At 39.5% G+C, this 12,778-nt stretch overlaps 1 protein-coding gene across 10 annotated transcripts in view; it reads right to left on the reverse strand.

Moving 5' to 3' along the window:
* Positions 1-5,863: 5,863 nt before the first annotated feature.
* Positions 5,864-12,778, reverse strand: part of LOC138171197 (interleukin-1 receptor-like 2) — a 40,097-nt gene continuing 33,182 nt past the window's right edge. For all 10 annotated transcript variants that reach the window (XM_069100598.1, XM_069100596.1, XM_069100588.1 and 7 more), the window contains 2 exons: positions 7,938-8,099; positions 5,864-6,270 (listed from right to left, as the gene is read on the reverse strand). In XM_069100598.1, the coding sequence (XP_068956699.1) occupies positions 5,921-6,270; positions 7,938-8,099 (512 nt within the window). In that variant the 3' untranslated portion in view covers positions 5,864-5,920. The remainder of the gene's footprint in view (positions 6,271-7,937; positions 8,100-12,778) is intronic.

Consider the following 12,778-nt stretch of genomic DNA (forward strand, 5'->3'; position numbering starts at 1 on the left):
TTCCGTATTGACCATTAGCACCCTCAGGCTAGCTGGGTCCATGACACGCTGTGTTGCTATCTAAGATGAGTATTGATGAGACAGTGTGAGCCAGATGTCATCCTCTATGTTTTAAAATTGTGATAAGACTGTATTGTTAGAGAGGCAAACTTTTTGACTGAGGGGGTAATGTAGCGGAGGCTAGAAATTTTCCTCTCCTCAATGCACTGCAATCTTCACGGAGGTAATGCTTGCCTTCCCCCCGTCTATCCTGCTCTCCTGCAAGTAGGACTATTCTAGCAAGGGAGAGAACGAGGCCTACTCTCCTGCATCAAGTATTGGCCTTAAATCCAAGAAGATTTAGGGTTGAATCTCACCTCTTACTAACTTTGTGACTAGGCAATGCAATGAACCGTCACGGACCTCAGTCTTCTCACCTGTTAAAGGAGAGACGTAGTCTTAATGACCCCTAAGGTCCCTTCCTACCAGGTTGTATGCTCTTATGATGCTCCAACGTCAGGGGAAGCAGCCCTGTATAAACTGACTGACTCCACCCAGGTAACCTGGGGATGGTATCTGGAAACAAACAGACTGGTTCTAGACCCATAAGAAGTGTTGAAAATGACAATAAACACTCGGCCCAGAACAAGGGGAAGGAGGAGGGGAGAGAACAATTAATTATAACTTTGCCCTTCTCCAATCAACTGTCACTGACACTCATTGGAAGGTGAGAGGGATAAGCGCTGAATTTTTTTTTAATTAAATGTTATGTTTATTTTTAGTTTACATCATTCATTTCCACAAGATTTTGAGTTAAAATTTCTTCCCCATTTTTTCCCTACCCACCACCCCAAAACAGCAATCCCACTGAATATCCCCTCCCACAATCTGCTCTCTCCTATATCTTCTGCCATTCCCCCTCTGACTTTCCAGTAGGGCACGGTGGACTCTATGCCCCAGTACCTGTATATCTTATTTCCCAGTTGCATGTAAAATCACAATAACAACAATAATATATATTTAAACATTTGATTTTAAAACTTTGAATTCCAGATTCTTTCCCTTCCTCCCTCGTCACCCACTCTTACTGGGAAGATAAGCAATTAAATATAGTTTGTATATGTTTGGCTATGTAAAACATTTACATAGTGGATATATTGAGAAAGACTGACTATATTTCCCTCCCTCCTATCCCACCCCCACTTGTTCTATTCTCTACTTTGATCCTGTCCCTTTTCAGAAGTGAGTGATTCCAACTCCCCTCCCCCTCCAGCCTGCTCCCTCTTCCAACATCCCCCATCTCATCCCCTTCCCCCCTACTCTCATATAGGGTGAGATATACAATTTTAGTGTGTATGTCATTCCCTCCCTAAGCCAAATCCAATGAGAGTAAGACCGACCCATTCCCTTTTTCCTTCCTGTTCTTCAGGAAAAACTGTTTCCATTGAAACAGTTTTCCCTTGCCTCTTCTATATGAGAGAGTTTACCCCATTCTGTCTCTCCCCATCTCCTCTCATTATATTCCTCTCTCACCTCTTAATTTCACCTTTTAAGTATCATCCCTTCCTGTTAAATTGGTCCTGTGCCCTCTGTTTATGTATACATGTGGATATATATACACACACTCACATATGTATTCATATGTCCATATTACCTCTTATATGCACATACATATGTAAGTATACATACATACATACACACACACATACATTTCTATTCCCTTCCACTATTCTCATATTGACAAAAGTTTCATCAGTCACAATTATCATTTTTCCATGTAGGAATGCTAATAATTCAACTTTGATAGGTTCCTTATGATTTCTTTTCCCTGTTCACCTTCTCACGCTTCTCTTGCTTCTTGTATCTGAATGTCACATTTTCTATTCAACTCTGGTTTTTTCAGCAAGAATGCTTGAAAGTCCTCTATTCCACTGAATGACCATATTTTCCCCTGAAACATGATACTCAGTTTTGCTGAGTAGGTGACTCTTGGTTTTATTCCCAGCTCCCTTGACCTCCGTAATATCACATTCCAAGCCCTTCGATCCCTCAGTGTAGAAGCTGCCAGATCCTGGGTTATCCTGATTGTGGTGTTTCTACAATATTCAAATTGTTTCTTCCTGGCTGCTTGTAATATTTTCTCCTTAATCTGGGAACTCTGGAATCTGGCTATAATATTCCCAGGAGTTTTTTTTTTGGGGGGGGGACCTTTTTCAGGAGGTGATTGGTGGATTCTTTCAACCTCTATTTTACCCTTTGGTTCTAAAATATCAGGGCAATTTTCCTTGAGAATTTCTTGAAGGATGATTTCTAGGTTCGTTTTTTGATCATGGCTTTCAGGTAGTCCAATAATTTTTAAATTATCTCTCCTGGATCTATTTTCCAGGTCAGTGATTTTTCCCATGAAATATTTCACATTGCCTTCTATTTTTTCATTTGTTTGAATCTGTTTAATAGTATCTGGATTTCTCATAAATTCACTAGCTTCCATTTGTTCCAATCTAATTCTGAAGGAATGATTCTCTTCAGTGAGCTTTTGAGATTCTTTTTCCATCTGGCAAATTTGGCTTTTTAAGGCATTCTTCTCCTCATTGGCTTTTTGGACCTCTTTTGCCATTTGAGTTAGTCTATTTTTTAAGGTGTTATTTTCTTCAGTCAGGTTGTTGACTCTCATTTCATAATTTTCTTGCAACATTCTCATTTCTCTTCCCAATTTTTCCTCCACTTCTCTTATTTGGTTTTCAAAATCCTTCTTAAGCTCCTCTATGGCCTGTAACCAGCTCATATTTTTCTGGGAAGCTTTTGGGGCAGGAGTTCTGCCTTCACTGTCTTCCTGCTGTTCCATGCTTTCATCCTTTTTGTCCCCAAAAGGAGCGTAAAGTTTGATTGCTCTGCTTGCTTTGTTTTCTTTGCTTTGCTGTCATGTTGCCACTTAATTACTTGACTTTTGAGCTTTTTGCCACAGTAGAAACCTGCTACCAGAGAGGAAAGCTTTGTCCCAACCACTGGAGTTTTCTCGGCTGCTGGAGCTGGCTGACCTCTCTGAAGCCTCCACAAGTTCTGGCAAACTAGGCACGCACCCCAGGTCCTCCACTCTAGACAGTGATCCAGATCCAATCAGGTTAAAGCAAGAGTGATTACCCCTCAGATTGGTCACTTGGTCCCCCTACAATCTGCAGGCCAGGAGCTCTGAAACATGCACTAGGCGGCAGCTGCACAGCCCCTGTGGGTGCCTCATCTGCTTCTCCCTCCAGGGGGTAAAGGCCAGACCACACTCCTGAACTCCACCACACTCCTGAACTCCCTGTTCCCACAAAGTCCACACTGCATGACCTCTCACTTTGTCCTTAGCATCTATAGGTCGATAATTCTGGAAACCACCACAGCTCCTGGTGATCTGAAGTCCCTCCAGCCGGCAGCTGGTTGTGGCTGCCCTGAAGCTAAAACCTCTGGCTCACTGGGGGCTGGGCTCTGCTCCCAGAGTGCTGTGCCTGGTCCCTTCCTGCTGGCCTGCCAGACTATCTTCAGAGGGAAGTTAGCTTCTCTGTGTCATTTTGTGGGTTCTGTAGCTCCAAAGTTTGTTTAGAGTAATTTTTAACGTGAATTGGAGGAGGTGGAAGTAGGAGCCGAGCAGAAGTCTTGTTTCTACTCTGCCATCTTAACTCTGCCCCCCCCCCATAAGCACTGAATTATCAAGGACTATTGCTAAGTAAATTGTGGAATAACATCTATAATGAGGCATAAAGTATAAAGAATTTAAAGAAAAAACGGAAGATTTGTATGAACTGAAACAGAGTAAAATAAAAAGCCCAAAGAACAATATGAAAAATGATTACAATGATGTATTGAGAAGAACACCAAAAGGGAGCTGAATTTCAAGTAATCTTAATAATTATTTGGACCCAGAGAACAAATGAAACATGCTTCCCTTCTCTAGGCAGTGAGACGGTGGACTCTAGGGGGAAGAATCCTGCATACATTGTTAGTGAGGTCACTGTGTAAGTTGTTTTTGGGCCACCATTGTTCTTCTCTACAAAGGAAGATTTGTGATTTCCTGAAGGGAATTTTCCTGAAAAGACTGTGATAGAAAAAAGAGACATCAATAAAGCACTTTTATTTGTAATCTAACAAACTCTGATTTGACAAACTCTGTACTTAGGTAAGACAGGTTTGCTTGTGCTTAATACCTATTTTATAATCAGGAACAACATTAGATGTCATATCAAAACAATTTTCCTTCCCTCCCCTTCTTTTTTAAGCCAAGATTTTTATTTTTAAAAAACATAGAAGGATAGTTTCAATTTATCACAGTTTTTACATGAAAAAGTCAAAAGTTTTGCTTTTAAATTCTTTGTGATTTATTTGTATCTTTGAAACTTCCAGAATCAGGAAAGTTGACAATTTAGCAGCTGAACACATGCTGGTTAATTCTTAACAAATAAAAATCTAACATTTTGACCAGTATTTGATGGTTCTCCACTTTAAATGATCCCATTCACTGTGGATAACCCACACAGATGAAAAAGTGGGTGCATTCCCTAAGTGTGTCTTGGTGGAGTGGGGGGAGAGGACAGGGAAAGTGGAGTACAAATCTATGATTTCATCAGTTTGAGGAACTCCCAGTTTAGATCCCCTTACACCCCTTTCCCCCTTCCCCATACTGATTCATATAGGCAACTTAGGTCTTTGAAATCTACCTGGGACAAAAAGAAGCTAAGTGACCTTGGTAAAGTCACACACTGAGTTTGTCTCAAAGAAAGGATCTGAACCCAGGTTTTCCTGATTCCCAATCAAACATACTCTCCTAAGTGTTCTCCCCTCCCCCAAATAAAAGTTAGAGAAGCCAAATTCAACAAACTATCTAACGCTTCCCCGTTGTCCCTTATTACTGTATATCATTGCACTATTTTATTTGCAGTATGTGTCAGATATCTTCCGAGGAACTCTAGGGCTCCAAAAAACAGTATGAGGATCACCAGCCTGAATCATCTTTAAGATTCCTAACAGTCTAAGATCCTCTCTATATTCATTCCTACTATTAGTTCAAACAAAACCAGGTAAGCTAAAGCATTAGGCAAAAGGATCAGATGCAAATTAAGACATGTCAGAACAGTTCAGTAAATGACTTTTAGCCTTATTTAAATATACAAAGCAGGCAAAATATAATGCTCTAAACCCTAACCTCTCCTCCAGGCAGCATTCTTCCTTGCTAGACACCCAATACCCAAGAAGTATCATACTGGAAGCTCCGAGCGCCATGTTGTCATGGAGAGAACTCCTGTGTTATCTATACCGCATTCCATATTTTTCTTTCTTTCAACATCTTACAAAAACTTATCTATCCTTTCTATTCCATCGGCAAGTTTTAGTTGGAGACATATAATCAGACAAGTAAATTCAGTTCATTTGTGCAATCAATACTAGTGAACTGTGTTACTTCTCCCGACGTAACCCATTTGCCTTTTAACTGGAACTATCTTTTTTTCTTTAATACTAAATTAACAAAAAAAAAACTGTTTTGAGCTCTGAATTCTCTCCTTCCCTCCCACTTCTGCCCCATGCACTGAGAAGGCAAGCAATATGATACCAATTATACATGTAAAATCATGCCAAACATATGTTTTCAAATCCCACCCTAGATACCCACTACTTGTACAACCTCAAGCAAGTCACCCAACCTCTAACTGGAACTACCTTGAGACATCATAAAAATTCATGGGAGTGACTGTGGTGAGTGCTTTGGTCCCCACCCTGGAAAACCTATAAGGGAGTTCTCTGTGGGGCAGGTAGACCCAGATGAAATACTTTTTTCAGTTCCAAACTTTGATGGCATATAGTCGTCACTGAACAACCAAACCATAGAAGCAGGCTGTGTATCACTCAATCTAGAACCCAGTATTTATTTCCTCCTGGTTTACAGAGTAGTTGCAGGGTGCTGACATCAGCTCCTGTCTGGTGAAGATGGGTATGGTTTAGGGGGCATGTGGTATCTTACGTTTTTCCAGAATTTTGTCTTTGCTGACTGTAATCCCTCTGTGTATGCCCCTCTCCACTGCAACACTCCATGCTTTTGCTTAAGGTATTTAATTGATTCTGGCATGTCCGTATAATCTAGGATTTTCTCCAATTCAATGAGAATGACTTTCATTCCGTCTTGAATGAGAGCATTGTAGATAGTGATCTGTTCTTCAGACATGTTCTTTAATAGACCATAACTTGAAGATTCTGAGACCAAAATGATTATCAGTCTTCTGCTCAGCTTAATATTTTCATCAATAACATTAGCCACAGCTGCAAATAATGGAAGAAGTTAAGTAGACATTTAAGTTAAGTAGACATTTGGAATCCTTCAACTAAAAGATACTGCCTGTCTTTTTCTGGTCTAAATTTTACTGAGTGGATTGAAATGAAGTATGAGAAGGAAGTCCAAATGACTGGCACTTATAATCCATTTGTAGTAAAGCATGAAATCCATCTTAGGGCTGAAAGGGATATGATAAGTCAACTAGTCCAACCTGTACCTAAGAATGAACCTCTTCTTAAAGATCTGCTGTGAGAGGAAATCCAAATAAGTGCAAGCAGATATTAGAAATTTTACTTTGAAAGGAAATTTTTCATCCTACTGTCTCTATTTTCTTTTGCCTTTATAGATCAAAAAATCTACTATATTAATTGACCTTTGAAGTATTCTTAATTCAACAAATATTTATGGAATGCCTACTGTCTGTGAGACTGAGGATAGAGAGACAATTCAGAAGTCTTTCTCTTCAGACAATTTTATCAGACAATTCAGAATGTCTGAAGGACATTATGGGACCTGGGAAGGGGTAGATACATATTTAATTTTTTTTAAATGAAAGAAAACCTGCTCCCAATGTCTCTCAACTTAGAAGCTTTCTGCTCTATAGTTACTTCTTACTGTGACACTAATAAAATGGGAATGTCCACATGATTTGCAAATGCATGATGATTATGCAAGTTTGCTAATAAGGCAAGGGATAAACACTTGGTTTAATTCGTATGTCTTTTGGGGAAATTATTTCATATTTTAAAGTACTTGGAGGAGTCTGCTGACTTTGACATCCACAATAAAGTTCTACGATATAAATAGAATACCAAGGAAAACCTAAACATATTTTAACACAAACCTGGAAATAGCCAATACTCACAAATAGAAAATAAGTGAGAACATCTGTCACACCTGACTATGAAAGAAAAAAGTATTTTCAGTCATTTGAGTAGAATAGCCTCCATGGGGAAGGGTGGGGCTAAGGGGAGAAAAAAACTCTAAGGAAGTTAGAGGATGAGTCATACATGTTAATCTGTTTGTAACACTTCTTCAAAACAGGAATCAGCTTTGAATATCTAAACTGTAACCAGAACTCAGTCATATGATTATAGAGCAAGAGCTGAAAGGAACCTCAGAAGCCATCTTTTCTAAACCCACCTCATTTACAAATGAGACCCACACTTGCCTAAGGTCACACAATGAGTAGACATCTGGGACAGGATTTCAACTCTGGACCTAAATGGCTCCAGAATCAGTTCACTTTCCACGATACCACACCAACTCTTGGATATGTAGCTATGTGTTAGTAAACACAATAAGACAAATGGTCACCATTTTTTTTTCATAACTTTTCCTGTAAGAGCTCTGTTAACTTCCAATCCTTAGTCCAAATGGTTAATCCAGTCCCTAGCTCCAAAACAAGATTCACATTATTTCCATAAGGGAGCCTTGAAACTGAAATTGCATGTTTTCAGAATGATCTTAACTTGAATTTGGAATCAAATTGAGCTTCTTCACATCAACAAGATGCTGTGGTCTATGAGCTTTCTCAAGTTCCAAGGAGAATGGAAGCAGAGTCAATATATTTTGCAAAGGCAGGGGAATGAAAATATTCTTTAGAAAAAGAACAGGGAGGCAGGTTTCCTTGATTAAACCATTTCAGACATACCTTGTCCTGGTAAATCATCCCTTCCAAATATAAACAATCGGTATCCACACTGTCTCTCCAAGACTTCAGGCAGGATCTTCAGCACCAAAATATTCATGTCTTGGATCTGGCTTTCAGTTTTAGGTTTTGGATACAAAACATAAGCATCATAGAGCTTGCCATCTGAAAACCAAATGGACGCACTCATTGTATCTCTTCTTTTAGCAAAGGAGAGTGAGAATGTTACATCATTATGATTTTTTAGTTTAATTCGCCAACTTCAAAGGGAAATTGGAGTAGCGGAAGGAGAAAGAATGAATCCTAAAGCTTTAGAGTCGGGAGGGATTTTAGAGATCATTGAAGCCAGTATGATCATTTTAAGAACCAAAGAAGTGAAGCTTCTTGCCCAAGGTTGATCAATTAATTGATGGAAGCCTTAGAACTTGGATTATAAATATTTTCTCCTATACCAAAGATGAAATTCATCAGAAGAAAAATTTTCATCTTCTGTATGATACTCAACTGAACCTTGTCAGTCCTTTGAAAAATACTAATAAAAAGGTAACAGACAAGAAATATATTAACCCTGTAGTCAAGATAGTACTTGTTTTATAATCCATGATATTTAATGTTTGAGGATCCATGATTTCATCCATGGGAACAGTCCATCCAGTGAACCATATTTAACCTTCCTGGACACACTTTATGCATCTGTAAAATGATAGGATTCCACTAGATAGACAGTGAGGTCCCTCCAGCTCCAGAGCTATGATCTGCTATGGCATAATGGTAGATCACAACCCTATATGTATCCATAGATCACTTTAATGAATTGTTACATCTTTTAAAATGTCCATCACCTGACAGTCAAACTCTGAGGATGACGAACTCTTGATATTCTTACAAAATTAGCCTTTAAGAGATATCATTTCTCTTTGACTTTATAGTAGATCTTGTTTTCAGCACCCCACATTCCTAATATGCTATGTTTCAGGAAAAGAAAGGATGGGCATGTGGTGCGTGTGCTGCTAATACCTCAGGTTTAAGCCTTGGTTCTGAGTGCCTGGACAGATTCAGTGCAAAGTCTCTTAGCTACAAATTTAGTTTAAAAAGTCAGAGGGAATAATGAAGCCCAGTAGGATGGCAACACTGAATTATCACCTGCCTAGCTGAAGTTTTGTTGTTAATCTGGACCCCAACTGTGATTTCATGGGTGTAGTGAACTTTCACTGAGGTAACTCCTTCTACCAGTGCAGACCAGGACCTGGCCTCTAATTTATCGTCTTCAACAGTTGCCGGTGTCTAGCCTAGGGTCTCCTAAACAGTAAGTAAAGGAAGTGGATCTGGAATTCTCGTTTGCAAGGCTGGCTCTCTTCCCGCCACTCCATGTTGTTTCTTCCTAGTCTAGATGCGTATACCAGATATGATAATGGGAAGAGGGGTTCAGAAGGAACAGCTCAGCCCAACATGCATTAAATTCTCAGATCCGTGCTGATTGCTCTACAGTTCTCACTACTAGACTCACCAAATCCTAGTATTTTAGATTTGAAAAAAATCTCAACATCTATCTGCTTCAACCTATACTTAAAGAAAAATCTCAGGATCAATCAACAAATCAGCACCTAGCTTCTCCTTCAATATCTCTTTTGAGACAGAACCCTGAAATAGCCCATTTTTAAAAAGTTGTATCTGACTCTTTGTGACCTCATTTTTGGTTTTATTGTCAAAGATACTAGAGTGGTTTGTCATTTCCTTCTCCAACTCATTTTACAAACGAGCAACTGAAGCCAACAGGGTTAAGTGACTTGCCCAGGGTCACACGGTTAGTAAGCATCTGAGGCCCGATTTGCATACAGAAAGAGGAATTTTCCTGATTCCAAGACCAGTACTCCACTTTGCCACCTAGGTGTGCCAATTCCATATGAAGACAGCTTTAATTGTTAGGGAGCTGAAATTTGCCTCTTCTATCCTGGTTCTGCTTTCTAAGGCCAATCAGAGCAAGTCTAATCTTTCTTTCATGGGTCAACCCTTCAAATACTTGAAGATCATTATAATGGCCCCCATGCACAAGACCTGGGAGGTGACCTAGTCTCACTTCCTCATTTTACAGATGAAGAATCTTACGTCTGTAGTTTAAGTGACTTGCCCAAAGTCACACAGACAATAAGTTGCAGGGCTGAGATTTGAACCCAGCTTCTCTAAGTCTCAATCCATTGTTCTTTCCATGTTACTAGATGTTTAAAACCTAGTAGAGGAAACTGGGCATAGACATAAAAAGATAACTACATAAAGGCAGTATGTTGAATTTTCTATACTTGATGGCTCTATTTCAATATATCCTTCCTTCCCCAACCCTTGCATTCTGGATTTTGCTTGAACCTCTTACTAAAATCTCTCCACAGATATTAGTGACTTTTTAAAATTTTTCTTTTTGCTTTTTTTTGGAGGGGGGAAGGTAGGGCAATTGGGGTTAAGTGACTTCCCCAAGGTCACACGGCTAGTTTTGTATTAAGTGTCTGAGGCTGGATTTGAACTCAGGTCCTACTGACTCCAGGGAGTCATTCACTGAGCCACCTAGGGCCCCTACTAATGACTTTCTAATTGCCACCATCAATGGTCCTTTGGTCCTTGTCCTCTTTGAAGTCTCTAAATAATCTGACACTGTTGATGCCTCCTTTCTACTAAATACTGTCTCCTCTCTTGGATACAGAGATAACCACACTCTCTTTTAACTGCTGCTCTGTTTCTTTTCACAGTATTCCTGGGCTTTTAAAATAGGTGTTCTCTAAAACTTTGTCCTTGGCTCTCTTTATTCATGCTTTGCTCTCTTTCTTGGAAATGCCATTTCCTGTCGCGGCTTCAATGGTCACCATAATGCATATGACTCAAATCTGCCTCTCCAGCCCTGACCTCTCTTGGTCTCTAGGTCCTTCCATCCAGTTGCATACAGGATCTCCATATGATGGTTCCACTGACAAGTTAAACTCACATTCAGAATGGATCTCCTTATATTTTCCCCCAAACCTATGTAATTCACCCCGTGAAAAATAATAATGATAGGAAACAATTAATGTGTATGTACTATGTGCCAGACATTTTGCTAAGTGTTTTACAGATATCATCTTATTTCAGGCCTACACAGCCTGCAGGATGCTTTCCTCTATGGTTTTTTTTTTTCGTGGACTGTTTGAAATCCTTTAGTAGGCTGTAGGCTGTGCAGATTTGGCTTGTTGGATCATTACAACAACCCTGGAAGATGGGTCCTCATTATTATTGTCGCCAATGATCCACTGTGAATGTCTTCACCCCATCCAACCATCTTCCTTATACACAGATCTGGTCATTCCCTTCCTTTACTTTAGAATCTGCAGTGACACCTTATTACCTCTGCCAAATAACATTCAAAGTCATGTTCATGGCATTCAAAGCCTTCTACAACATGGTCCCAAAGCCCCTTTTCAGCCTTATTTCCTATTACTCTAAACCAAGGGGGATTTGTGAACTTGGATGAGAAAAAAAATACATCTTTACTTTTTACTAACATCTGACACTTGTCATTTCTTTCAAATATTTAAAAACATTTTTCTTAGAAAGCATCCCTAGGCTTTGCTTGCCTTGCTAAGGGGTCCGTGACACTAAAAGATTCAAGAAGCCTGCATTTACATTATTTACTCTCTGTTCCAGTCAAGATAAACTCTTCTCTGCCCTGCCAAAAAATATACACTGTGCTCTCAAGCCTCTGAAAGCCCAGAATGGCCTCACTAGCACCTTTCCACTTAATCAATTCCTACTAATACTTTAAATTCCAAATCAAACACCAAGCCACAACATTTTTCCTGATAGAAAACAGAGTGCCATGTGAATTCTAGGGGGAAAGTCATTACTGACTCTATAATACACCTGTCATATAATATTGTGTTATCATGTTTCAGTGTTTTTAATTTGTAACCTTGGCTCTAATTCGCTTGAGGACAAGGATACTGGCTTAATTTTTTTCTCTCTTCCTGAGCCTCGAAGACTTCCAGAACACAGCAGATGCTTACTAAATGTTTGGTTGTTACTGCGCTTTCATTCGTGTCCAACTCTTTGTGAACCTTTTCGGGATTTTCTTGGCAAAGATGCTGGAGTGGCTTGCCGTTTCCTTCTCTAGTTCACTTTACAGATGAGGAATTGAGGCCAATAGGATTAAGTGACTTGTCCAGGGAAACATAATTAGTAAGCATCTAAGGTTGTATTTGAACTCAGGAAGGTGAATATTCCTGACTCTAGGCCTGGTACTCTTTCCATTGAGCCACTTAGAAGCCTAATGTTTCATACTTAGGTTCAGTTCAACAGGAAAATATTATGTATAAGGTCCTGTGCTAAGGTACCAGGGACACAAAATTTTCGTCAACTTCAACCTCAAATCTGTTAACCTACTAGCTAAATTTATAGTTGGGATTCCCTTGCCAGGCCCATACTCAAAGTCTTTCTGGTTGATAGTACCTGCTAGAACTTGTATAGCTAAGTGGATAGAGCAAGAGACCTAGTGCCAGGAAGACAAGTTCAAATACAACTTCAGATACTAACTGTATGACCTTGGACAAGTCACTTAACCTCAGTTTGCCTCAATTTCCTCAACTGTAAAATGGAGATAATAACAGCACCTACTTCCCAGGGTTCCAGTGAGGATCAAATGAGATAATATTTGTAAAGTTCTTAGCACAGTGCCTGGTACATAGTAGGTAATATAGAAATGCTAGCTATTGTTATTGTATATTTTTGGTACAGCTTTTGAAAACCCAGAATCATTTGTAAGCCATGATCAAGCACTTGACTGGGGTTTTTGTGGAGGCATAGAGATCTTAACTTCAATGGATTTC

The sequence above is a fragment of the Petaurus breviceps genome, unplaced genomic scaffold, assembly GCF_028583685.1.
Source record: "Petaurus breviceps papuanus isolate PSGF00001 unplaced genomic scaffold, PetGlider_PUasm1.0 419, whole genome shotgun sequence".
NCBI classification, from domain to species: Eukaryota; Metazoa; Chordata; class Mammalia; order Diprotodontia; family Petauridae; genus Petaurus; species Petaurus breviceps.